General features: G+C 40.9%; 3 protein-coding genes across 9 annotated transcripts in view; 2 read left to right on the forward strand and 1 right to left on the reverse strand.

The window, feature by feature from the left end:
• LOC120959980 (serine/threonine-protein kinase 4 homolog A) overlaps positions 1-8,239 on the forward strand; it is a 47,064-nt gene extending 38,825 nt beyond the window's left edge. For 5 of the 6 annotated variants that reach the window (XM_040383823.2, XM_040383822.2, XM_040383821.2 and 2 more), the window contains 7 exons: positions 321-449; positions 2,957-3,466; positions 3,542-3,687; positions 3,769-3,967; positions 4,053-4,748; positions 4,833-5,005; positions 7,089-8,239. In XM_040383823.2, coding sequence (XP_040239757.2) covers positions 321-449; positions 2,957-3,466; positions 3,542-3,687; positions 3,769-3,967; positions 4,053-4,748; positions 4,833-5,005; positions 7,089-7,131 — 1,896 coding nt within the window. In that variant the 3' untranslated portion in view covers positions 7,132-8,239. Of the gene's footprint in view, positions 1-320; positions 450-2,956; positions 3,467-3,541; positions 3,688-3,768; positions 3,968-4,052; positions 4,749-4,832; positions 5,006-5,518; positions 6,149-7,088 lie in introns of those variants that run through there. The other variant, XM_040383820.2, reaches the window with a different exon arrangement.
• A 63-nt stretch (positions 8,240-8,302) lies between these two features.
• Positions 8,303-13,724, reverse strand: LOC120959981 (uncharacterized). Its single transcript, XM_040383824.2, has 7 exons — positions 13,489-13,724; positions 12,723-13,159; positions 12,581-12,617; positions 12,344-12,427; positions 12,108-12,250; positions 11,852-12,025; positions 8,303-9,689 (listed from the first exon to the last, which is right to left on the reverse strand). Exons 2-7 carry the CDS (start codon positions 12,773-12,775, stop codon positions 9,128-9,130), a joined length of 1,053 nt encoding a protein of 350 aa, XP_040239758.2. The 5' UTR covers positions 12,776-13,159; positions 13,489-13,724; the 3' UTR covers positions 8,303-9,127.
• A 9,253-nt stretch (positions 13,725-22,977) lies between these two features.
• Positions 22,978-27,796, forward strand: part of LOC120958475 (lachesin-like) — a 43,288-nt gene continuing 38,469 nt past the window's right edge. Inside the window, exon 1 of one of the 2 annotated variants that reach the window (XM_040381319.2) lies at positions 22,978-23,926. In XM_040381319.2, the coding sequence (XP_040237253.1) occupies positions 23,788-23,926 (139 nt within the window). In that variant the 5' untranslated portion in view covers positions 22,978-23,787. The remainder of the gene's footprint in view (positions 23,927-27,796) is intronic. The other variant, XM_040381318.2, reaches the window with a different exon arrangement.

The following is a 27,796-nucleotide window of genomic DNA, read 5'->3' on the forward strand; positions in this document are numbered from 1 at the left end:
ACACTACACTCTTGTCATCGAACAAGTCTGGCGTATGTTTGTGGCAGGCCGGTGGAAGTTTGTTGGTGATAAATATCCTTCCACTATCCATTGTCGTCTGGCACTTTTGCTGGCAGCATAGATCTGAGTCTTATTCAATGCGCTCGTTGTGTTGAATGTGGCTAAATTTAGTAGTCTGTTTGTAATTGTCCCTTTCGAAAATGAAACTGCTGTAAAATGGGACCTCTTAATTGAAGTCGTTCGTTTTGAAACGGAAGAGATACATATATGTAGTTAATTAGCAATACTAACCTTGCTACTCTTTTCGTAATTCATGGTAGGTGGTCGCAATTAAGATCATCGATCTCGAAGAAGCTGAAGATGAAATCGAAGACATTCAACAGGAAATTATGGTGCTATCGCAATGTGACTCACCATTTGTCACCAAATACTTCGGATCATATCTTAAGGTAAGTTATAGAGTTTACTGTTTTGCTATTCATTTTTGAACGAATATTAGTTTAAATTATTTTTTTATTCATTATTATTTTAAGTATTATTTTATTATTAACTTAACCAACAATAAACATGTTTCGTTGGATATGGGTCTCCGTCTATCATTCGTCTGACATCAATCTTATGATAGTGATCTAATCACTTGTGTGTCGTATATGGTTGAACCATCGATTGCTCATCCATCTTACAAAAAGAAGGTTTTGAATTTGCTTGCCAATCACTCTTGACCGATGGTATATGTCATGCGGCCGGTTAAGTCGTCGTGTTGGGATTGTCGGAACGGTAAACAAATAACTTCTCTCACATTCGGTCATGAAAATTTGCATACAGAACCCCTCAACAAACACGCTATCACCATGCCTCATAGGAATTCATACTCAGCGTGGCTAATTCAAATTGCTTTTCTCTGATACGTGAAAGCGCACTTCCATTTCTGTGTTGGCATTGTCATGCATCGATTTACGGTGAAGTGTTTTTGTCTAGAAGCTCGTATGAATGAAGCACAACTGTTTTAAATACACTACCAATAGTTTTAATACTGCGATAAGTCATAACGTATGACGTGGCAAGAGATTTCGAATTTCGAGCGATATGTACATCTCGGCACAGAACTTTATATCTCATTGTTGGTTAGCCACAGATATTCTAGTGAAGAATTAATGATCGATGAATGTATGATACTGGTTGAAGTGAAAAATATAAAAATATACTATGAAACATTATATAACTAAAAGTTAAACATATTTCACATCATTTAATGGAAGAAAGATGGTAGAAATTGTACCATAACCCACACTACTACCCGTACAATAGATTTGTTAGATCTTATTTACTAGAATGTGCTTTGATCCACGACCAAACTGGTGGTCGCGATGTGAAATGAATGTCAATTGAGCGCCCTGACGTGCGCTTGTGCCAGCCAGGGAGACCACAGGTTTGTTCTGTAGTTTGAGAGATGCATAATTAACAACAGAGGGTCGTATCATAAGCAACCGGCGCCAATTGCTGTACATTAGTCTCTACCGTCGAGTGTGTCGCGTACACCTCGACAAGCCTTTGAATGTTATAACTGTTGAAGATAGAGGGTGTGCTTTAAGTGGCTTCTTCCGCATGCAAAGGGGTCTCACTGGTGAAATCGGTGTTATCTAAATCAGCACAACAGTGCAATGGACCCCGACCCGCCACCCCGTCACCGGGTATGGTTCGGGTCGGTGCGTGTTTGTTTTAATAATGATCGCAAATCGCGTCACACTCGCAATACAACCAGCACTGATGTGTGGTGCGAGTGCTTTTGTCAACGGTCGATTCTATACAGTACTCCCCAGCCAATCCTTCAACACGCGTACGCCATGACCATTTGTGGACGATGGTAAAGGTATGACTCATACACCAAGTGGTGGTACAACATGGTTCTGGCAGTTTGTGATTGTCGGTGTTCAAACGTTTGCGCGAGGTCTAACGGGCCAATGCAGAATTAAGTCACGAACCTGGTTAGGGAGCATAAATATTCGTTCCCGTTTTGCGCTCGCTTTTACGACAATTGTTACCAACGAATCACTTTCCTTAGCATATAGCGTTAGTTAGTTTGCTTTGTTAAAAGCGGTTCTATTCTATTTGTCGTGTGGTTTGATGCAAACTCGTACAAAACACGCATCTTATTTCGTGACAATAATAATATTTTAAAATACTTGCACTAATAGGCTAAGTAACTCAATTTTAATGACTATTTTTGCAGTTTTCATTGCTTTTGCAATACTTTTGTGTTGAAAACTGTTCACTGCTTTTTACAATTCCAATCGATATAGTAGCTCTACGTCACATCCTGTTGTACTGGACCATACAATACCAGTAGTGGTGGTTTCGCCTCGCTACCGTTTTCGTAGAAGAACCCATTTTCTCCAATTGGTTGTTTGCAAATCATCGCTCACGGATGCTTGTGTTTGATTGTATCGCTTTGATGTGTCTCGATACCACCACGTTTCTCTTTCATAAATGATAGCAAAGTTTTCGTTTTCATTGCCAGAGAAAAGCGAAAGATGTTTTGGCTCGTTCAGCTCTGCATATCATTGCGCCTTGGTTGGTATGCATATGCATGCACGATCCAAAACAATGGACTAAATTTTCCACCTCACTGTGCAATATGAGTTTGAAATGAAAGGAACTGCATCCGGCTGGAGTGTGAACCGCACGAGATATACACACTAGGGGGATATTGACGGTACGAAATACACCACCAAATGCGTTAGGCATTGTGTATCGTCTGATCTGTGGTTCCGTTTCGATGAGCCAGACAAATGTTTTGTGGAGAAATTTCAGCCCGACGGTTATTAGCATGGAATGAAAAACGAATCCTCATTGCATTTTCTATAACTTTCGATAGTTCGTTATGCTTTTATTTGGCGTGTGTAAGAGATTAGGCACAGTGTGATTAATTACTACTCGTCTGCTTTACCAAACACAGGGCACCAAGCTATGGATCATCATGGAATATCTCGGCGGTGGATCCGCCCTAGACCTCATGAAAGCGGGTCTCTTCGAGGAGATGCACATCGCCATCATACTGCGCGAGGTGCTCAAAGGTCTGGACTACCTGCACTCGGAGCGCAAGTTACACAGGGACATCAAGGCGGCTAACGTGCTGCTGAGCGAACTGGGAGACGTGAAGCTGGCTGACTTCGGCGTTGCCGGTCAGCTCACAAACACCACTTCCAAGCGAAACACCTTCGTTGGAACACCCTTCTGGATGGCACCGGAAGTGATAAAGCAGTCCATGTACGATTCCAAAGCCGACATCTGGTCGCTAGGTATTACCGCAATCGAGCTGGCGAAAGGTGAACCACCCAACTCGGAGCTGCATCCGATGCGGGTATTGTTTCTGATTCCGAAGAACAATCCACCTCAGCTAACCGGTAGTTATACGAAGCCATTCAAAGATTTTGTCGAAGCGTGCCTAAATAAAGATCCAGAAAATGTAAGTCACCCGAGCGACCTGCGGCATTTTTTTTTATTGGCTGTATATTGATTTTGATTTAATTTTAATTTTTAGAGACCAACAGCAAAGGAACTGCTAAAGTTTCCTTTCATTAAGAAAGCGAAGAAAAATTCTTACCTAATCGATCTAATCGATCGGTACAAAAAATGGAAGTCTCAAAAAGGCGAAGAAAGTGAAACAGAATCAGAAAATTCGGATTCGTAAGTTGATCTACCATACCCTGTGTTGTGTATTGAGTATCATCAAATGTATTTTGGTCTTTTTCTTTCCCCTTTTTGTAGTGAGGACTCGAAACAGGATAGCGATCTCGATGAACCGTGGATAATGACGGTGAAGGGATTGAATTTTAATAACTTTAATAAAAATGTGATGGAAGACCCGCTTGGATCACCGGTAAAACACAATGGTACCAGCAATATCGGTGGTGTCAGCTCGAACCGTGATAGGGATTACAATTTGAATCAACATAAAACAAGTCAGGTAAATGATCAACCGATTCGTGAACACATGTGCAAATGTATAGAACAACAAATTTATAATTTAAAAAATATATCCCTCTTTATAGCCACGACCATCTTCATCGCCATCGCATCAGTCCTCTTCGACGCTGATTGCAGCCAACAATACCACGAACACCAGTCCAATCATTGTGGATTCGCGCAAGGAGCGCGAACTGCAAAATCAAATCTCTGCTTTGCAGCTGCAGAAGGAGAAAGAAGCGAGCTTAGAACGACAACAGCGAGATCATCGCCTGGAGCGCGAATCAGAATGGGAAAAGGATCGCGAAAAGGAGCGAGAACGGGAGCGTGATCGAGAAAGGGAGCGAGATCGCGAACGCGAACGAGATCGCGAACGAGAGCGAGATCGCGAACGAGAGCGTGAGCGTGAGCGAGATCGTGATCGTGAACGTGAGCGTGATCGCGACCGTGAACGAGATCGGGACCATCGTGAACGGATAGATCGCGATCATCGAGAAAAGGATCGTGATAACAAAGAGCGAAAAATGGTTGCCTCTGACAGCCTGAGCGGATCGGGCAATGAGAACGAGAAGCGCAGTAGCAGTTTGCGGCGCGAACGGGATTCGCCCAGCCACAACAACACAAGCAGCAATGGCAACTCGCGCACCAACAGTATTACGAATGTAAATAACAACTCCAGCAAAAGCTCGAGTCGATCGTCCTCCACGACGACGCCAACTACGACGACGACGTCAACAAACAGTGGTTGTCTTAAGGCAATTATTTTCCCTCTTTTATCTGAGGTTAGTATTGATGGATGGTTAGGGAACAGGGGATATGAAGTCTTTCAATTCTAATACATTGTTCTAATACACTTTGCATTACAGATGCAGCGAAATTATAACAGTGGTTCCGACATGGGAGACCTACGGCTGGCCTTCGAGAGCGCCGAACGGAGTAGTCCGGGCGTGAGTGATCTGTTTGTGAAGGAAATCATCCACAAGCTTGTGCCCGGTTTCTCCGAGACGCGAATCAATACGCTTATAGATAAAGTGACACGGTAGGTTCTGTTCCAATGCACTAACGGAACCCCACTATCCTTATACGGTACGGGCGCGATCGGTGTGGATGTGTGATGATGATGGTGATGGAATGGTTTTCTAGTGCTAAATCGTTCGTTTGTTACTAGTATGTAAAAAAACAACAATACTTTCCCAAGGTAGTGTACACAAATTAAAGCCGTAAACTTTTGTATTATGATATGTTGTTTGTTTCCGATTGGTTCCCAAATTAAACCGTTCTCGGAGACAACTACAAACGATCTTGTAGCACTGGTGCGCAGGTTCCGAATGTAATCTTTTCAAAATTTGGCTGGTTCACTAATACTTCTTCAAACCCACTGTATTAAAATCACTAATTTAGTGTTGTAAGAGGATTTCTTTTCTAACACTGCTCATACCAATGGAGTGTTTGCACTGCAAATGGTTGTAGAGGTTGGTCTTCTTCAGTCGGAGTTGAATACGTTTGTCATTTATTTTTGTCGTATTTCCTACACCCTTTCGACTACTTTCAGTGATTCCAGAGTAAAGCGATAAAAAAGCGGTAAACAAGGAATTGGTTTGGGTGTTGTGTTTTGTACCAAGAGTGAATACTGTGAGTACTGATCACATGATCTTGTTACGGCAGCTGCAAAGTATTCAGTATAGTATGAATTGGAAAGAACTCTGAGTCGTTTAGAATACGGTCATGAACTTACCTGTTCATAGCGTGCGGTTAATCAATGTAATAGTTGGTATCAAGCAACCAATTCAATGTTCTTATCGCGGTGGTGTACCTAATCTGCAAGATCGTTCTGGAATTGTACGACGAGATCTTTCCGAAGAAAAGGTTCTTGTTTTGTCTTAGTTTGGTTTTAGTTTTGCGTATTTAACCGTCAGGGGGTACTATCCTAACAGTTAAAATCGGACGTAAACCCTAATAAAAAACCCATACCTGTATCGCGGTCGAATGCATAGTCGTGTAATTTTTGTTTGTTTTCGTTATACTTTCTGCGCAATGTTAATTAAACTATTGAACAATAATATGTAAAAGATGAAATGAAGAAAATAACGTATTGAAACTGTAAAACAATTAGAATATTTAAGTGACAATTCTAAAACTATGTTACGGTATCGCAATAAAAACAAAAAGTCTATGAAACCTATCGACGCGCGGCGTTCACGATTTCTAGCGCTTATTCTAACTTGCAGGACTATATACAGGTGGGTTGAACATAATGTTTAACCAGTGAGACGAGACTCTAGTCTGCGAAAAAAAAATCACAACAATGCGATATGGATGGTTTATGACAATATGAAGTGTTTTTGGCATATTAGACTAACCAATAAGAATGTGGAGTAAATTCTTCTCAAATCATGAGCTCTATTGAAAGAAATGTGACTTGGAACAAACTAACAAGGACGGACGATAGTTTGTACATTACAATGTATTAAACTGGATTGAAAACATCCAATAACACGTAAATAAACACACACATACACACATATGTATGCACACAATTCAATATATAATTGTGAAAAAATACACATTATGAAAGTGAGCAAAATCGCGACATGCAATCATTTGTTTTCTTCTGTTTTATGATTCTGGATGTAAATAGGCACTGTTTTGGTATTTTAGTGCACATGCTATTCAGTTGTTAACTAATTTGGTTATTTTTTTTAAGTTTAAATTTGTATAAACTAGTTTGTTTACATTAAACCACACATGAACACGCATACTAACACATACCTTTACACAATCTTTAATGTTTATTTTATACTTTCTTAACAACACATCTACACAGTATTTTGATAATGTGATTGTTTTTTTCGCAGCAAATATTTTTACTTAGTTTAACGAATATCCGTTAAGCCTGTTAAAAAGTTGACCGTTAACAGAATGGTTTGACAGTTTTGCTTTTTTCTGTAAATGGAGTTCTATTTTTTCTTCTTGTCAAATTTCCAACTAATTCTTCTACATAATACATTTGACCAACAGAATAGAATGTGTTGAGTTTTATGCTCTTTTCTGAAGCATATGCATGATTTGATTGAATGAGTTTGATACTACTTTTTTCACATTTTTTCATCCCTTCCCCATAGCCGAGCTTCCGGTAACTCTTCCAAGATGACCGTTCTTTACTAGGGCAATTGTATTGCGTGTTTTTTTCTTCGTGAAACGCGTGTACGAGTCTGGTGTTCATCACATTTAACTGCAGATTATAGTGCATACAATTATACGTTTAGTTAATTATACGTTCAATTAGTCCTGACTGACAGGGGAAATAATACAAATGGCGGCACCTGGTTGTTGTTTTGGTAAGATTTATGCTATCTTTCCTCGTTTATCCTTTTGCATGTGGCTTTGTAAATCTTTTAAATTCGGAAACGTTAAACAACTGGCAAAAGCTGTTGACGATGTTGTTTGTTCCTGTTTATTTCCGTATTGTAAGCAGCAGGAAAGCTAAAGCAGTAAAAACAATTATATCTTAAAATACAGATATTTATTGATAATGTAGAAAAAAACCAATTGTGTGAAGTAGCATGTGAATAACATATACTAATTTATATGAATTCATCTTCATTTCTTGTGCACATTAAGTTGAACCCGTTCAAACATGGTAGGTTTATTTGTGCTGGTTACCATCCCGCAAAGACTTACAAATCATTCTGCTAATTCACAACACGGCAAACTCAGCCGAAGTATATTCTCTTCGGACACTGGAATATACTTAAAAAAGGTAGTTTTGAATTACTGCTGTATAGTTGACACATTACACAGTTGACACGGAACCACAGCAAGCACACACTTGGAAATATTGTGAAACAACGTAACATAAAACACATAAAATACATACCAACAATGGAAAGCGTTCCACGTTCGCTCGTCGCAAGTAAAAGGTAAACGAAAATAGCCTCAAAAATAAGTTAGGGTTTCTATGTTGGAAAAAATACAGGACTTGAGAGATAGTGAAATATGAAATGAGTTATCAATGTATAGATTGAAGATAGCAACAAAAATAAGAAAGAAGGAATGTAAACAGGAAGAAGGAGCATCCAATGCAGAACAGTTGATTGCAACCTTGATCCAACACACGTTCGTTTGTAGTGAGGGAATAGAATCGGAAAAAACGTAAAAGTAAAGAGGGAAGCAAATATTGTGGGAGAACTAAACATAAAATCAACAAGAAATAAAAACAATAAATCAAAATATAAAAACAAATAAAAAAACCCTTTTTTATCATTTAAAATAACTCGCTAGAGTCACATATAGGTAGTGATATATAAAATTAAAGAAAGAAAAATAGACACATTAGCTTTGTGTTTTTTTAAATATTTATTTATGTATATATATTCCGTTCATACTTCATACTTCATACAGTTAATTTTGCACTCCGTACAACAGAGGCCAACAAATGCACATTTCATTGTTATTGTTGTGTTCCGCTGGTGAGTTTCGTGCCCGCTCTCCCCTCGGCTGGCAACAGTCCGTTACGATAATAGTTTAAAATTAAAACCTTTAACATGACAATACCAACTATCGGAAAACTGGGAAGGACACTCTAGTTAATCACCGTAAATCACCGCTACGAGGGCGATTTCCGCTCACAAACAATGGTGCTAAAACGATCGAGGCAAAATGCATGTCTAGTTACCATTGTATAAATTGGTGTATATAAATAGCGATCGACAATGGATAGCGGTCTAGTAGAAAAGCGGGAAATCGGCACCAATTGATGGTTTTTTGAAGGACCATCGCGCTAGCGCTAACATTCAACAACAACACGATCGAAGAAGTGTGTTGTTTTTTGTTATTGTTTGTAACAGGAAAATTCAAACGATTGATAAACAAACAGCACCGACGACTAGTTATATAGGTGTGGTGTAACGGGGGGTTGAAATATACACTTGTGGTTCGTTGAAATTCAGTTATTCGCTATTATGCGCTCTACATGTTTCACGTTGGTGCTAATACATTGATACAAACACGCAATAAATATACTTATTTTCTGCAGCTCTACTACTATACAATGCTTACTAGCTACGATACGTCCTTTCTAACGTGATCAAGTTCTGCCTCCTTCTTCATGGGGAACACTCTAATCATCAAAATCGGAATCCCCATTTGGGCTGCTGTCCGATCAGCTGCTCGGCAGCTCATCATCTTTCAGCGTTGCGCCTGTTTCGCTGAGCACACGATTTTTAAGCTGCTCAATCTCCAACAACAACTCCTTGGTGTCATAATCGAGCGATTCGTTTTCCGACTTCAGCTGCCGATCCTGATCGATGTCCCATTCCAGCGAACCCTCCGGCGTCGATGATATGTGCGAAAGGTCCGACGATCCACCGTGCATCATTCGGTCCACGCTCGTCAGACTAGCTGCATGATGCTGTTCCAAGGAGGGAAATGCACGCCCACCCGGTGGCACTGGCCGAGAAATGCATTCCAGTGATCCGGTAATGTCATCCGCCGCTCCGGGGGAGTTGGTGGAGTGGATCAGGCGGGACCGACTGCCACTGCCTTGTGCCTCCTGATGCTGCGCAGGTTGTTGGTGTTGGTGGTCTAGCTTGCGTAGTGCATTGATACGGTCCTTGCTGCGTTTCAGTGTTGACCACTCCTCGATCTTGAATACCGATTCTTGAACCGAGGCAGGGAAACTTTGTAACTGTGGAGCTTCCGGTTGATCGTCTTCCTGTGATAACCTGGAATGGTGAACGATTGAAAAGAGCTTTATATATTGGTGTTTCTAATAGATTATGTAGCTCATCGGTCAGCAATCATAAATGCTGTTTTTCTAAGACTCATTTTTTTAGATCGTAATAACGACTGGTAGGGTGTTTATGTTTTATTATTCAATATCTGACATTAAAGTAAATATTTTATTACTATGCACGAGTAAACCCTTCTTCTATTTGGCGTAACGTCCTACGTGAACATGCCGGGCCTTTACAGGCTTTGGAGACTTAATTCATTACCACGCAGCCGGATTTAGTCAGTCCTTGCTACGGGGGAATGGTTTGGGACCGCCCCTGATATCACTAATCTTCTTCTTTGGCACATCAACATCAACCGCTGCCGGTCAAGGTCAAGGTCTGCCTGTACTCACTAGTGAAGTGGGCTTGGCTTTCAGTGACTTATTGTTACCATAGCAGGATAATTAGTCCTACGTATGGGGCCACGGTCTATTCGGGGTTTGAACCCATCTTGACGGGTATGTGTAAAGTCGTACGAGTTGACGACTGTACCACCAGACCGGCCCCGGAAACTATGGGGATATTGCTAATATCGCCGATAAATCTCAATGCTTTAAATCTATGATCGATTCTGAATCCATTCTTATTGTAAGTTACTCGACTGATAGTATGAAAATTCCTTGCACTTTGAATATTCCATCTAAAGTGAACCCTGGCACGACTAGTTTAATCCATTCCAGACACTAAATCGTTGCTCGACAATTCTCTACATTCTGTATGGAAATTGCCTTTCTATAAATTATGTACGACAACTAAATTTATTTAGTTTTGGATCCTAAGCAATGCTAAACCAAAATGAATTGCATGAAATATATGAAAAAATACATTATCACTTAACATACGATTTTTAATTATAATATACTACGTTATTTTCTGTTTTGTTCTGTTCTGATGAATTTTTTCAGCACTGACTGCCCGGAGTTTACGTTATATGTATAAATAGCGTTAATGATAAGAGGAAAATAGAATTGGAAGAAAGAAGAAGTAGAATGAAGGATAGGATGATAAAATATAGCAGGATCGAGCGGTGTGTTCTTTTTCTTACTACACGTGACAGAAGACAGAAGAAAGAAGAAGCTTCTAGCATCGTTGGATTAATTGAATCTATGAAAATGAAAATGTTTACTATTATGCGAGAGTAGCAAAGACAAATAATCGTTGGTTTTCTTTTTCCATTCGAATAACATTAGAGCAATTGATGCAAAAAATTAACAGAAATGAGTATATATTACTGTATAACTTTACACCTCCAATAATTTAGCACATGATCGCTAACTGAAGGTTTTTTTACATTGCTCCTTTTAACTGAGTGTGTTCGTAAACCACTTATTGCCCTATTTCCAAACTTGTTTGTTCGCGATCCTCATTTCGTGGTAAATAACGATGTTGAGGACCATTTTGACGTTCTCCTTAACTTATGGGTGAACATTTATATCTCGTTTTTATAGTAAAAAAAAACATATATCAAACTTGTGTAAAGCTTTGTATTCTTAAGGCTTAATTTTCGTCTAAAAGAGGAAACAATAGATTTTTGATAATAGTAGTCAAAATATTAAATTAATTATATTAACCATTACAAATGCATCGTGGGTCACATTGTAAGCCATCAAGAGCCGTAGTTTGGAGATCCCTGGCCCTGATCATCTACATTACATCACACATTTACCAATTCACGATTTACCACTTCATATCAATATCTAAAAGCAAATCCGCCACTGCCAATAGGACATATGAATTAAATACAGCCGGTTTGAGCCGGATTGAGCATGCAATTTAACCGGTGAATGAGAACAATCGGTAAACAAACGAAATTAACATATATGGCAATGTATGCTAAAATGTAGGAGGTGCGGTCCCGTGGTATTGTCGGCAACTCGCATTACTAAAACAACATGCCCGTCGCGATCTGGAGCCTTGTATGGACCGTACACTCGTAGCAAGATAAACAACTGTTTTAACACAATGATTCACAATAAACTCATTCTTTTCGCCCATTGTTTGATCGTAACCATACGATTTAAAACAATTATTCAAAAAAAAAAACAGTCCATCGATGAAGCATCGGGCGTCTCCATCGTAAGATTTTTTCAAAGCAAACATCAATCACATACCACTGACTGTGCTGATAGCCGTAATCGTTTTCCCACTCCAAATCGAGCGAACTGCCAGGAGTGGAGGTTTGGTCCGTTTGCAGATCGTTGTAACCGTTGTTCGTTTTCCGATGGCCATCCTTCGACACGAGCAGCAAAGAATGTGCATCGAGGCACTGCAGTTGTATGTCCAATCTGAAATATTGGGAAAATCGGCGCAAGATATCAGTGGGTGTTCAATTATCAATACGATTCCGTATCAGGTGCTTACACTTACCCCGACTTTGGGTGCTGATTATGTTTGCTTGTGCTGCCAGCGGTGGCAATGCGCTTGGAAAAATTATTGTTTTTTGCTTTGTTCAGTCTTGCATAGTCTGCATTCGTTTTCGTACAGAATTTCTTGAAAAAGTTTGATTTTCTCTACAAAAAAGAGCGTTGTAAGAGAGGGATATATGAGTAGAAACGATGAAACCACACAGTGAAAGGCAACCCTTGTGGTGCTGGGACACTTACATTTGATTTGATTTTTATTGCTTCTTGCAACTCACCACCCTCATCCGGGTGCCCGTCCGTGGGCTGCATTCCCTCGATCAGGATCTGTTGCAAATGGATTTTTAATTAAATTGTGTTGCTCTTGCTTCATTCGTTCACAGGGTAGTGGGTGGGTGTATTGGGACAAGGGTGGATGCAAGATGTGGCTGTGGAATGTGGTGACGATATTGCGTTCAGCTAGCAATCCATCCACCTTACCTCGTACTGACTATCACTTGCATTCATCCGTGTGCGGCTAGAAAGGGAAAGAAAGGCAGAAAGGATGTTCGGCGTAAATGAAGAGGATAGCATGCTTTTCTTGTAGAGTGGCACACATTCAGGTTTGTTGTTTTTTTCTCACCTCATCCCCCCGTTGGTGTCGTCGGAAAGGCATCCTTTGAGGCAGTTGCCCATTTCGCATCGGGTGCAAAAAAATCGCACGGGAAAAACGGAACGGATTTGCCCTCCTCCCGTCGCCTGTGCGCCTTGGGTTGCAGCCTGCAATCATGTGACGTACACTCGCGAACGACGAAATGCTCCACTGGCGGAAGTGATGTTGCGGAAAAACGGGATCCCGTACACTTGACGCTCACAGCATAGAGCAAGAGATATGGTGCGTTTATCTATGCGGAAGCGAACGCAGGTACGGACACTCCTTCAGCCTTGTTTCCGCCATTGGTCAAACACCAGTGAGTCATTCTGTTTGTTGATACATGGGTGTGTGATATGTGATGTATTGTTTTGCCAGCCTAACTTGACCGTAGTTTTCGTACGCTATCTCCCACAATTGCCTATTCACTATGAAAACAGACGAAAGCCACACTCAATCAATTGGATTCTGATGCTTTTTAATTATTGCACTTTAATCTGCTGCACAAGGAAATCATTTAACTAAAACAAAGAAAACATTCGTTGCTAAACAGTGCTGGATAAACGTCAAACAAACTGAATGCGAATGCGGCGGGGTCTGCTACGACGATGATCAATAAATTCAACAACTTGTCCTTTCGCATGCTCTATCTCGCTTGCACTACCGCTGTGGACGACGCAGGACGCAGTAACCCAGACAATATTTACCTCGAATCTGTTCTAGCGTAGCACAAGCGTCTTAGTAATCTGTTTCTTACCCTTTAAATAAGGCCAATGGAAGATTCAAACACAGGTGCTGTGTTAATATAAAAGGCACAGAAAGACAATGAAAATATCACTACCAAATAGCAGAGAAAAAAAACGACAAATTGTGTAGCTTTGAGCGGTGCATGTGTGTGTGTGTTGAGGCACATAAAACCCGCATGACAGTAAACAGCTGATTCTAGTTTACCCCTCGAAACAACAAGGGTGAAATTGGACGAACGCGCACGCGCCCTCGCTTTGTTTACGCTTATGGCGGTAACCGCCGGCCGGTTGAAACATACTATGGTTTCTTTGTTGCTTGCAGGGATTGTCTTGTAAGAAAAGTGGGAAAACGTATTTTCTTGAAATGCGGGAAACTCTGTCAATGGAAATGCAACCAACAGTGGAGCAGGACGATTTTAGAAATGGACAAAATGGTTTTTCTCACCATTTTGCATTGAAATAACTATTGTGAACACGTGTTTCTCTATTTGATGCGTTTATAAGATCCGACGCGTGCTCCAATCCGGAAGTACGATTATTTATCAGGTGATAAATGAAAATAAAAAAATCCTTGGATATCTTAGCCGACCGATAAAATACACAAATAAACAAAAAGCTAAATTGTGTGAACTTAATTGAAATTTATCTACCATGCAAAAGATCCATTCTCTAAATGCGTGTGTGTCTCTTTGTTAATGTTACATTGTTGGTTGGCATACAACCCAACTTTGTAGGTGCCATGTAATGCGTAACAAAATACTGACTATGATACTAAAAGCCGCGGGGTCATGGAGGCCCTCCCTGAAATGATCTCATCGCTCAATTTCTCAGGCACTCACGAGTGATTTTCAGAAAATTTCAGATATCTGAAATATGAGCAATTGTAATTTTAGCTTACCGGTAATTACTTTGGAAAGAGTTTTCAATGTTTCGATTAGAAAGGTTTATACAAAAATACGATCAAATATGGGGTTCTCTTTCTCGCTCTGTTTTGTTGGCCTGGGCACGATGAGGCACGTCGTCGTGACATGACCCGGTCAACAATAATTCTTCAGGATGCCTGGTACCTGGCTGTAGCCTCCCATCCATGTAGACATCCGATCTCCGACAGGTCCTGCTTTACCTGATCCAGTCATCTACCTCGCTGTGCGTCTAATGGTAGGCATAATCTCGGTGTTCTCATAATATATCATTGTATCCTGCTTTCTCCAACGTCAGAATGCTTAGTTCGCCGTATAGCTCAGTAAGCTCATGGTTCATCCTTATCTTCCATACTCCATGCTCAAACACACCGCCAAAGATGATCCGTTGCTTTTGCATCCTCCGCTCAAATAAACCCATAGGTTTTGCTTCCTCCGCTCGAATGCTCAAATACTCATGTCCAAAGAGGTTCGGTCTCGAAGTCCTCTGCATCTCAACAGATGATAAAGCTCATATTATGCACGATTCACTTCCACACTCCATCTCCGGATTTGGCTACTGATGTCCTTGTCCAAAGCAACGACCGTTTCACGATAGCAGAACTTCTTTACCACATTGAGATTGTCGCCCTCAACTAATACACAATCAGTGCTGTAAAATGTCACTATCAATGTCATACAAAATTCTGACTGAAACAAAATCCATGTCAGCGTCACGTACTCAATTGTGATAACCAGAGGTGATATTCAAAACGATTGGTGTGATCAATTCATGCTTCGTGACATTTTTGCGATCATCGCTTTATCAGTCACTATGTCATGACTTTTTTTTACTGTGATTAGTTCTGCAACATGTCACTGACATAGTCATGACAAATTCATGTCAGCGTCAGCACGGGCTCTACTGTGATGATCAGAGGTCGGAGAGACTCAAACAGTTGGTGCGATCATCACATGTTTGGTGAGAATTTGTGCAACCAACTCTTGGTCAGTCACTAGCATCAAAGCAGACAGAGCGAGAAAGCATGCTCATTTTGTTGCTTTAGACTAGGGATCTCCAAACTTTTTAGTTTGGCTGTTAGATTAGGCCAGTTAGACTGCGACTCCGGCCAGCAGGTACTTCGTATTCGTCGCATAGATTCTCAATCCAATTTTTATTCTAATACAATCAAATTCCAATGCAATCAATTCCCAAAGTCGGTTGTATGCTTCATGGTGGCCTCTAACAGCCGTATCAACTTCCCAGGGAAATGGTACTGCTGCATGATGTTCCCGTGCTCATTCCTGTCTATGGTGCCGTAAGCCCCTTTGAAGTTGATCTGGTGCTCTCGACACTTTTGAAGGATCTATCTAACAAATCCAGATTGGTAAATTTGTTTTTATTGAAAATAAAGCTTAATAAAGCTTGAGTGTGAAATATATCAATAATAAAGGTCTTATATACAAGAACTTGTTTTGAGTTCCTGAGAAGCTTTAGTAAGAGATTGAGTTTTTTTTCTCAACTTTCACAAGTTCCGTGGCCTCGTGACTAAACCAATCAAAACAGATTACACAACGTTTCTATAGCTAGTAGATAGTAGCTCAATTAAGCGATACGGCCTTTTTGGACCGTTACATGATCAAGCGAAGAGGATAGGTAGTTTGAATGAAAAGAGTATAAAAAGATTAATGAAGCGGGATAGTTAAGATTGTAACTTGAATTATCACTCATCGAAGAATTGCTTATCGCCGAACCTACTCGTTCTAGCCAATAGCAAATCTCGTGGAATCTCAAAACTTGACGTCATCTAAGATATTCTTAATAATCTATATAAAAGTTGTATCTCAACTTGCTTTGATGTGATTTGCCTTTAATAGGCCACTGTATTGAAATAAGCAGGCTACCAAACGTTATCAATTCACATGATCAATTGCTACTGTAGATAAATGTTGTTGTATTTTCTTATGCATAACAACCCCATTCAACGACCCTCCGGAAGAATTGTTGAATATTTCGGAATGTTTGTTAGTTTTGTTTTGTTTTAATTTGATGTAATGTGACCAATGCTGTTGAATCAATTCATAATTAAAAGTAAATTTCATAATATTAATCTATTTCATGTTCTATGGGGACACACATTTCAAACACAATATCAATGCATTGATGTAGATGTCATCATCCTCGTCATCAATGTCTGCATACATTAAATAATACTCAGTGATGTATTAAATAATCAACGATGTACCACCATTCGTGATTTTGAAGTTCTCCTTGATGCAAAACTGTCATTCAATCAACATATTGAGCCTACCATTAATCGTGCCTTATTGAGGGTGGGCTACTCTACACGCCAGAGAACTTAATTAATCTCTCCGATATTTCGGTTAGCTCTGAAACAGTTGTACAGGTGTTATTTGGGTTGAAACGTTCTTTTACTCCTGGTCCAGATGGCATTCCTGCCTCTGTTTTAATAAACTGCAAGGACGTGCTTGCTCCACACCTTGCTAAAATTTTCAACCTTTCACTTTCTCTTGGGGTTTTTCCTGCTCTTTGGAAATCCTGTTGGCTTTTTCCGGTACACAAAAAGGGATGCCGTAGCATTGTTTCTAATTATCGTGGGATAACCCAAACTTGCGCCACAGCCAAAACTTTTGAGCTATGTATGCTTCCAACCATACTTCATAGTTGTAGTTCAGCTATTAGCCCTAAACAGCATGGGTTTATGCCTGGTAGGTCTACTTCAACTAATCTCATGTCTTTTATTTCCAATATTTTTAGATCTTTTGAGGCCGGTACCCAACTTGATGCAATATACACCGACTTTCATGCTGCTTTTGATAGTTTACCTCACTCTTTATTATTAGCTAAATTGTCTAAACTTGGTTTTGGTGATGGCATTATTAGCTGGCTGTCCTCATATTTAAGTAATCGATCATGCAGGGTTAAAACCGGGTCGTACTTATCTGAGGAGTTTTTTTGTACGTCAGGTGTCCCTCAGGGTTGTGTGCTAAGTCCACTTCTGTTTTCTTTGTTCATCAATGATGTTTGTAATGTTTTACCTCCTGATGGCCATCTCCTTTATGCGGATGATATCAAAATCTTTTTACCTGTGTCTTCTTCTTCTGATTGTCTGAGACTTCAGCATTACCTCAATGCATTTGCTCATTGGTGTTCATCCAATTTACTTCGCCTGTGTCCCGAAAAATGTTCTGTTATTTCTTTCTCTCACTCTCTTTCTCCTATTTTATTTAACTATACTCTCTCTAGCGCTTCCCTCTCTCGTGTTATGTCCATCCGTGACCTTGGTATTATACTTGACTGTCGTCTTAACTTTAAACTGCAGCTTGATGAGGTGCTACTAAAAGCAAATCGAACCCTTGGGTTTATCTTACGTTTTACCTCTATTTTTAGAGATCAAAGCATCTTAAGAATTCTTTATTGTGCTTTGGTAAGGCCTATTCTTGAATATGCTAGTATCATCTGGAATCCTCCCACTATTGATGGCTGTTCGAGAATTGAAAGCATTCAGCGCCTCTTTACCAGGATTGCCTTTCGTCGTTTGTTCGGTGCTGCCTCACTACCTCCCTATGAAACGCGATTGCAGTTATTCAATCTTCACTCCTTAAGCTTCCGCCGCCAAGTGTTTCAGGCTTATTTTATTGGTGGCTTATTACTTTCTGCTACTGATGCTCCTGATTTACTCTCGTCCATCTCGCTGTATGTTCCCTCTCGTTCTCTTCGTCCACGTGATCCTCTGTCAATTGAAACACGTCATACTCGTTATACTTTCAATGATCCTCTTCTGTCCTGTTTCAGGTTGTTTAACCACTTTTACTATCTCTTTGATTTCGACTCCTCTCTTAACTCTTTCCGTAACCGTATTTTTTCTTCTAATTCCCTTTAATTATTCTCCTTAGTTTTCTATTACTCTCTTATTTTTTTTTTGTTAAGTTTATGATAGTCTCTACGCTCTACTCTTGTTTTTTTTTTTTCTTTTTTGCTAGGTCAAGACTAGGTTAATTAGGCTTAGTTATTCATGAATCATTTTGTTTATTTGTTAGTATTAAATTAGTTTTAAGTCTATTATATTTAGCCTTGATGGCGGATATTGTATTAAATAAATGAAATGAAATGAAATGAAATACTGTGTTAGGAAGGTTCTGTGCTATGGCAAATGATGTGCGTGATCCTATTTGCCTCAAAGTCCTTTATTGTAGCTTAGTCCGCCCTAGTTTAGAATACGCGAACATTGTGTGGTTCCCAGTTAGTTAGTAGCTACAAATTGAGAAGGTTGAAAGCGCTCAACGCAGATCCACCCGAATTGCTGTTAGTTGCCTCTTGGGGCAGTCGGGTGCTGCTCTTCCCCCATATGAAGTTCAGTGTCGTAGGCTTGGTTTAATGACACTCTACGATCGTCGCTTTGCTTCTCAAGCTTTACTCATTAGTGGTTTGCTTCGGAAAGAGATTGTGTGTCCTTCTTTACTTAACAGAATTCCACTGTACGCGCCCGCTTGCTGTCTTCGACGTCGTGAAGAACTACTAATTCCGTCAAGAAGGACACCATACGGTTCCAACGATCCGTTTATTCAATCCCTCCATCGCTTCAACTGTGCCTCTGGCGTGTTAGACTTTCATGTCCTCCCTCAATCTCTTATCTTTCTCTTCCTACAGTTCTTTGATTCCATTTTCGTTAGGTTAGGTTAGATTTAAGACTTTAGTTTGCTGATACTAATTTGAAGTCTTAATTTACATGTTACACTTTTTGCCGTCTGTGGCAGATATATAATCAGCCTCAAATAAAATAAAATAGTATAAATAAATAAATAAATAAATAATTGTTACTGATTCCACCCATTCATAAAAATTGAAGTAAACAATTGAAATCTCTTTAATTTGAAGTTGATCAATTTTGAACGAACATGCGATGTTATTAACGCTAAAGTGTGATAGTTCATCTTTCAGGCTGCTCTTCATTATCGGTTAATTACCACTTTACTCCTTGTAAACGTGCATCATCCTCGATCGTTCACTCAATCAGCACGAGAATAACTGATAAGCTTCATCAATGCGTATGATTTATTAGTAAAAAAAAATACAATACAATTTACATACATACACATACATCTATACAATTTACATCGAAAGTGTAGTTATTCACTTTATTCCATAATGTTATTTTTTTATTCATGGTTAAATTAGTACGTTTAAAATCAAAAGGAGTATGTTCAGATCATTTTGATTTATTCGTAACTTTAAAATTTGTGATTCTATTCGTCATGGTGAAATATAGTTAGCTAGTTAGTATTATTTCAATTTATAGATTATATTTGTAATATGTCCTAAACATAGTCTATATTAAAAAAAAACTTTGGTAAAATATATCATACCATTGATGCTGATACCATGCAAGTTTGTATCATGAAGAAGTTTGCGTGAATTAAAGGTGAAATCGGATACGTTGGTTAATCAAACAGTCATATCAAACTCCACTGATCAAAATTACAAATTATCAAATTACAATCACCATTATTATGTAATTTGAAAGTGGTGCTTGTAGTGAGGTTGGTGGTGCAATGATACATCAAAATATTATAAGACCTTTAGCAAATTGCCAAAGATGCTACAACTTTAGTGTATGCGTTTCTGGCAGATGGTATCAATCATCAAACATTTCTGTTGATCCTACAAACAAATAAAAAGATCAATTTGCAAAGTGTATGATTGTAACGTGATACTAGGCTCACGCTTTTCCTCAGAATATCGATTTTTAGATTTTACCAGATCCTCGATTTGTGCATTCTGATGCATTAATTTGCGCTTCCTGTTTGTTTGGCCATCGAGGATGACAGCTTAGTTGCAAGTTTTCGACTGATTTGGAGACACAGAAGTGGTCAAAAAGTGATTGGACTATGGAATGGGTTTTGCCATATATATAGCGATTTTTACAATATTTTTTTACGTATTATAGGTTATACCCATGTTGATGAATGCAGTCCCATGTAGAGAAATCGTCCTCGTTTTGCTATCATGTATGAAGATTTGCATTTAAGGGCGAAAGGCAAATTAGCTCTCTTTACAAATTGTTTTTTTTTTGCTATTCCGGGCTTTAATGACTCTCTGCTCATTTTCAAATCCTTTTGAAAAATACAACATTTGCAGTATTGTACAATGAACTAATTAACAATCGCAAGTATGGTTTGACACGCAAACATGTTATCAATCACGTGAGAAAATGAAGCTTTTAGTGTTGGTACTATAATTTCAGTTCGTAAACTATCATCAAAACTTGATTGACATACAACCTCAATTTGTAGTACTGAGTTTTCTACGGAATATAGGGCCCAATTGTAAAAACATAATTGCTATAAGATTCATTAAAATTTATGACAGGAAAGTATCGACTGTAATCAGCCCAATAATGGTTTTCTTTATTCAGTAGGAACGGCTTCGGCCGTATTGCTAACCCATTAATGGTTAATAAATAATAAAATTACAATAATTTTAAAATGATTAAGACACTTGTGATAATGATATGTATATGAATGATGCCCACGATGATAAGCAAGTCGTCTATTTTTCGTTTATAATTCATTTGATTCAATGAGAAAAGAATGATTTAAACATCATCAAACAACTAAGACGAATTAAACAAGATAAAATAAAACTCGTTGAAACGAGCTTTCATATGAGAATGTATTTCGACTACGAGAAAGGCTTTAAAATTCACTGCCACCTCGTTTGCTATCAAATTAAATAAATAATGCTTTTTTGATTGCGTCCAAAAAGTATAGAAATGCTTGCTTGCAGTCGATTCTAGTCAAGCTGTTGGAAACCCATTCTCCTGTTCAACCAGCAGACAACGGTATACGGTCGTCTGGTGAAACAGCTGTTTCGCATGTAGAATTAAAGTTGATCTCAGCTGTCTGGACCGTTCCCAGCTCATCCGATTGCCGACGTAGATTAACCGGCCCGGAGGGGCATTCATGTGACTCCCAGCCGTGTCCGTTCGATGACGTGCCCGGGAAAGTGCATGCCGTCGAGCACGTCGGCCTTGGGGTCAATGTTACCTTGTGTATCCGCCCCTCAAGCATTACGATAGGATAGGATAAAGTGTAATCGGAACGAGGAGGATGGCACTGCACCAGTACTTCATCCATTCCATCTTGTCTTCATAGTCTGGTCGGCAAAATTGACGACACCTTGAACGCTCCACAGAATGGCTACTTTCTGAAGGAACCGAACAGGATGCTTATTTTTGCGAGGTAAAAGTAAAAAAAGGAACAACCATTTTTCCCCAACCAAAGCCGAAACATGCCCGAACTCATATTGGAATGATCGGAAGCATGTGGTCCCTGGAAAATGAAAAGATAACCAAACGTGGCAGAGCTCAACAGACAGACAGACGTGATGGCATCGCTAGGAGCGGCCAACGATTGGAACAAATCTTGGTGAAAAAAAATGCGCAGCTTCTTGGGCCAGACATCTTGGTCCAAGGAGAGAAATGTACGAAAGCTTCCATACGAATTCAAACAGTGCAAGAAAAATGAGGAGAAATGGTATTGAATAACAGAAAAATGTTTAGTAAGTAAAAGAAGAACGCAATCTATTTGCAAAAAAGGCCGAAGACAAACGGTTACGCAGCCTCCAAGCTTGAAAGGGTGTTGGCAGCGAGACAGAGACCAAAGCAGAAAATTTTCCCGATTTCTCGATAGCGAGACAGAGGGAGACAGAAGGTAAGTTGTACACTGCCAAAGAACTGCGCGAAGACACACAGCTTTGGGAAGGATTCCTCCTTCGCTGGTTTCCGGCGCGTGAGAAGATTGGAAGACGACGACGGCTTAACGAGTCGCACAGTTAGGGCGATACAAGAGCCACCGGCAGGACGCTAGGAGAAACTCTGGCCCAGCGTGAATCGAATGAATTTGATTGGTTTACGGATGGTGCCGTACGGGTGGGAAAGAAAAGGACGTTTAACGATTGCTATCCTCTTTCTGGGTGGTGTGCTCGAACGCGAGAGCATCAAAACAACCGACAAATGTTTGTACCATCCTGTAAAGGACGAAGCGAGTAGGTATGCATACAGTGTGAAAAACAGGAGAAACTTACTTGCTTTGCGCCGGAAATAGGATACTACCGGCCATCCATCGTCCTCCTCATCTGCCGAAGCCATAGAAAGCGGAGAAAAACTGTATCGAAACATGTTGGTCGGTTTGTTTTTCCCATTTTTATTACTGCACGTGCGCAATAAAACACAATCCACCCGAGAACAACTCCCTCGTTTTCCCCTCGTTAACAACCCGAAGGGTGCGTCCTTTGACAGAGAAGGGGAAATCGCGACCGATACGCGTACCATGGGGACTGCTTTGATCGTTCCGGTGAAATGTAAACAAACGATTCTCTATGGGAGAGAGCGAAATTTGACTCACTTGTCGTGGATGCTGTGGCAGATCTGTCTCTCTTTCTTTCCTTCTCTCTCTGTACATCGGTCTCTCGGGTGAGTTTGACATTTCGAAAGGTAAACACGGAGAGCATCATTAGCCGCGTGTCAAACCACGTTGCCATTGAGATCTTTGATGATGATGCTGATGATGATGATGATGATACTCATGATGTTGGCGATGGGTGGTTATGCCGCTCCGGATACACATGTGCGGTTGTTCAGCGCAGTGCGCTCGGATGGATGCGGCACACGGAATGCGTTTTCAGTGTTGTCTCGGATGCAGCGTCGTGCGGAAGCAAGTTTTCCCGGTGAGCAGTAACGGTGTGTTGTGCTATGGCAGTTGGTGAGCACCGAACCCTGGTAGGGACCGCTGCTTGTACGTAACGCCCGATAGTGATCAAGCAATTGGGAGCAAATCAAATTATCGATAGCATCGGAAAAAAACGGAAAACGGAACACGGGTCTGTTCCTGTTTGCGGAGGTTGGTCCTATAAAAAATGGATAAAATAATGATTTAGTGGAAAGGAACGTGAATCATATCCGATATACGGAATGTGTTTTTTTTAGTTGTGGCCAATAAAGTCAACGAAACAGTGCAAGAAACGAGACATATTTGAGTGATCGTGCTTTTTGGTGTGTAGTTTGTGATTAAAAGGTACAACGGTTAAGATAATTTGACAAATAATTTTAAAACAATCAGTACGAGGCGATAATACATCTAATCGCTGTGAGAGTGTAAAATAAATACTTACCTATTCGTAAAGTTGTAAAAATTGTTCAGTAAAATATATTAATATCCTAAAAAGTTAAAAGCATAATTATTTGCGTAACAGTAACCTATCAACAAACGCGATCGTAATCGTGTTAACAGTGATCTGCAGTGGAGATTCACGAGTGTGAGTGATTCAAGAGCCGATTATTTGACAAACCAGTGAATAAGGTTAGCGGGCATTGGTCCAGTCGCACAAGGATGGCCCCCTTTGATAGTGCGGGGGCCTTCCTGATGATGGCCATCTTGTTGCCGGTGAAGTTGCTGCTGGTTGGACTGTTGGCTCACGGTGTTGTAGGCAGTCCTGGTCCTTCGTCCAATACGGGAATGGTAGCGAATGGTAAGTGACATATTTCGTGCCAAGCGAGATTGATAAGATAAGTGTTAATCTAATACGCTCAGAGAACTTGAGGCAAAAAACCTTAGTTGATGTTTACAAAAAATGCAACACACTAGTATAATAAATGTCGACATTTATTACCACCGTAACGTTTGCTATTGAGTCTTCAACCAATTCAACCGTAACAACGAACATCAGAACATCGTTTCTTCTCAGATTTGCGCATTTACACTTGTTTGTTGATACAATTAAACTTATGCTTTAAGGGACGCTCATCCAATAACTGGCAGGCTTGTGCACCGGTGTCTGTGCTTCCGTCGAAAGGCGGCAAAGACACCCTCGAGGGTGTATGCTCTATTGACGACGACCCACAGAGACTGCTGCCAACAAAGCAAAGCGTCTCCAGAAGAGGCGACTGTAGAAGATCCTTTTATCCTTACGGCGTACATCACCCCGATATAACAATTCACGCGAAGCTGCTGCTGAAGTGGCACTGGAGCGGATACCGAAGGATAAGCTATTTTGTTTGACTTTTTCCCTTCTTGAGCGAGTGAGTGAGTGCTTGTTGGCGCGCCGCTTGTATCCTTTCTTTCCTCTCCGATTTCCCACCGATCCGTATCGTTGTGTGGGCGGAAATTGTACCATTGATAAATGCCCCAGCAGTACCAGAATAGAGCAAAACGGTGGTAGACGCATTACACCTACCACGCGATTCAGTGCCAAAAGATAGGCGGGTGAGAGGCGACCACGCCACATTGTTTTCCCGTGACTTCGTTAGCATTGATGAAATGTTTACTTTTGGGCGGGTACTATTTGTAGAGCCTTTTTCTTACCTGTACCAGGAGATTTTTAGCCTGTAGCCGGCGAGTTGAGTATCTCTTGAGCATAAATTGTGAGATGAAGTATCAAGATGGATTGGATCGATTTGCTAGCGTAGCAAAACTGGATCTGAAGGACCGTTTTTACACTCCGGCCGATGCGAAAGGGGTAATAATAAATGATTAGTGTTTAAAAGACGATTAAGGTTGCTTCGGATAGCAACGTTGCCATAGTAGCTGCAGCAACTGCACCGACATCATTTTGACTGTGACAGTGCAAATTGAATAATGCACAACAATGTCCTGACCTGATTTCGTCCTTAACAACAGGCCCTCGGTCTCATTGACCGTAAGAAGTTGCACAAGTGATTGGTGCCAAAATCCCCTACTGTATCCCATACACTGGGACAGTTTGTTTAGAAGACGTGAGAAATTTTCTTTCTCCTCTAATCAACCAAGTGCCCGAGAGGGTGTGCGTGTTCGTCCCGGCAGTCAGCTTTGAGATAGCTTCCTACCCAGGCATTGAAACGAGAAAGATAGAGAGACATTTTGTATAGCTTATTTCGGGCAGACCTTTTCTGGGCAGTAGCCATTATCAATAAATTGAAATTCATTAGACTTCAATGACGCCAATTAATTGGTTCGGATTATTTCTTCACCCACAGGGGGTGAAGACCGTGTTTCTACTGGACACAATGACACGGCATACATTTGAAAGGATTGCTCAGAGGACCGGAGGGGCAAGAAGTACTGAGGGCGTAGGTGAATGTTTGTTTGTATCCTTCGGTGTTTGTCGTGTGCGAAGCGCTTCGAGTGAATGCCAAGTAGGGCATTCAAAATCCCATCCAGCCATAACAATCTCCTTGCGTGTGGTACCGTAATCACTGACGTTCACAGTATCTCGTCTTGGGATCGTTATCGTCATCGGCATCATCGTCGTTGTCGTATGTTGCTGCACCGAGGTGCGATCAACATCGTAATCAGCATTAACCTATCACACGGGTACATGGCTCCCTAGCCATCCCCCTCCTCTTATCGCTACGTTCCCTTTCCCCACTGTGTGTGTGTGGGTGAATCTTGCAATTGATTTGAGTTTCAATGAGCCTCTTTCGGCACGTACCTGGCGCGTTTGCCTTCGCTAACTCGCTTTCTCGTTTCGCTTCCCCCCGAGGGTTCGCTTCCAAGCGCAAGAAGCAACTTGGCCCACGAGTTTATGTTGATCTTGTTTCGCGTCGTGAAGAATTTAATCGAATCCAACGCTTAACGCAATTGCCAGCAGCTTCGTTCCAGTGCCCAGCCAAGTCACATTAGCCCCCCTTCCAGAGCGGTAGAATGTATTCGGTCATTTAGCATTCATCAGACTCCGTCTCGGCTCGGCGTTTTTCGTGCTCGCAGCAAAGCAAACCAAACGGCACAACAGGAGGGGACAGGGATGGAATCCTACTAAAGTAAATAGAAAGTACAGCCACGGGAAGGAAAAAATTCAGTACAGTGTGTAATAGACAAAACAAAAAGAAATCCCACAGATAACTTCGGGCACACTCGCGCCTCCACCCGCGGGTTGTTACGATAGTAGCGCGATGGCACCGTGCGGCCGACCGGCCGACCGGTAAAACGTACGAAATCCTCAACCCAACAACCAAACCTTACCCACCACACTTTACATAACGACTTTCAGTACATTCTGCAGTACGATAAAAAGCTGATCTGTATGCATTCGCTGGTGCGGCCACCGGTCCGTTGCTGTCCATGTACCACCGGTCCGTAGTGCCGGGACGAATGTTTATTTTGCAAATTTAACGTGAAAAGTTAAAGCGTTAATCGCCGAAGGCCAGCAAAACGCTGCTTCCACGCGAGAAGCGAGAAAGGTTGAGGTAGCTGGGGCAGCTCGCTTTTTCTTCTCGTGCCCTGTCGGTCTAAGAAAGGTGCCCCACCCGCACACAGGTGGCAGATGCTTGCAGAAAGCAAGTCTTGCACCTTCGGGGCATCGGTCGGCGGGACCGATGGTGGTGATAGTGAAGAACGAGGGAAGGTGCGCGGCGCTTCGACAGACCGGAGACTGACCGGCTGACTGGAATGACCATTAGGGAGTGCCCAGTGCGCCCTGCAGACATCTCGTTTGTGGCCTGTGCAAGTTGTGCCCGGTACACGAGCAATGTTTTAAAATGTACTCTTGCTCGTGCATAACAACAAGGGCATGTTGAAAGGTTTTTTCCACCCTCTTCTATTTACTACACATTTATCGCTCCAAAAAACCTGGAGCTGGAGCTTCGTCCCGTTTCTCGACAGTAATCTCTCATGCTTTTTTCTCGAGAAACGGATGCCAAAGGAATGTCTTTGACTCGTCCTCGTTTCAGTGTTCTAGGAATATTCCACACCTTGCTCTCTGCCTTGTAAAACACTGGTCACCTGCGCCCCTCGGTAGGGAAATTCTTCCCACCCGATGGATACAGGTCGTTGAGTCTCGAACGAAGTGGATAATCTGTAGAGTTCATTAATTCAGATTTCTTCTGGCGAAAGATGTGACAAGAATCGATGTACCACGTACCTTAGGCAGGTATGATAAGGTGATCCGAACACGAGCAGGCCCTGTTGCCCAGGTTGGGAACATGTCCGCATGCTGTGCAGCCTCTAGTTTGGGGGCGAATGTTTGGCTTGGTTTGAAAGGAGAGTAATATGTTGCTCACCAATTGCACGTAGTAGGAGCTGTTATGATTTGATTACCTTGGAAGGAACAAAAGGTGTGTTTTGAAGTATGAGTCTATAGATAGACTTTAGACCGATGCTTTGTAAGCTCCATGTTATTGTAAGCCTAGACACTAATACCGTTTTGTTGATTTTCTTATTAAGTTACATGCACATTTTTCCTCAATATTGCCGATAATTCAGGTCGTTTCTCATGCACTGATTTGCTTGCTTTACTGTACAAGCAGGTACTCCATATTTTATATTTTTTCTACACTAATTCAAATATTTACATGCGCACATTTCACAGGATCTTTTTTATTATCCTTGGATGCAATGGACTATAAGCTATAAAATCCTAAAAAAA

This window comes from Anopheles coluzzii, chromosome 3 (genome assembly GCF_943734685.1).
Source record: "Anopheles coluzzii chromosome 3, AcolN3, whole genome shotgun sequence".
NCBI classification, from domain to species: Eukaryota; Metazoa; Arthropoda; class Insecta; order Diptera; family Culicidae; genus Anopheles; species Anopheles coluzzii.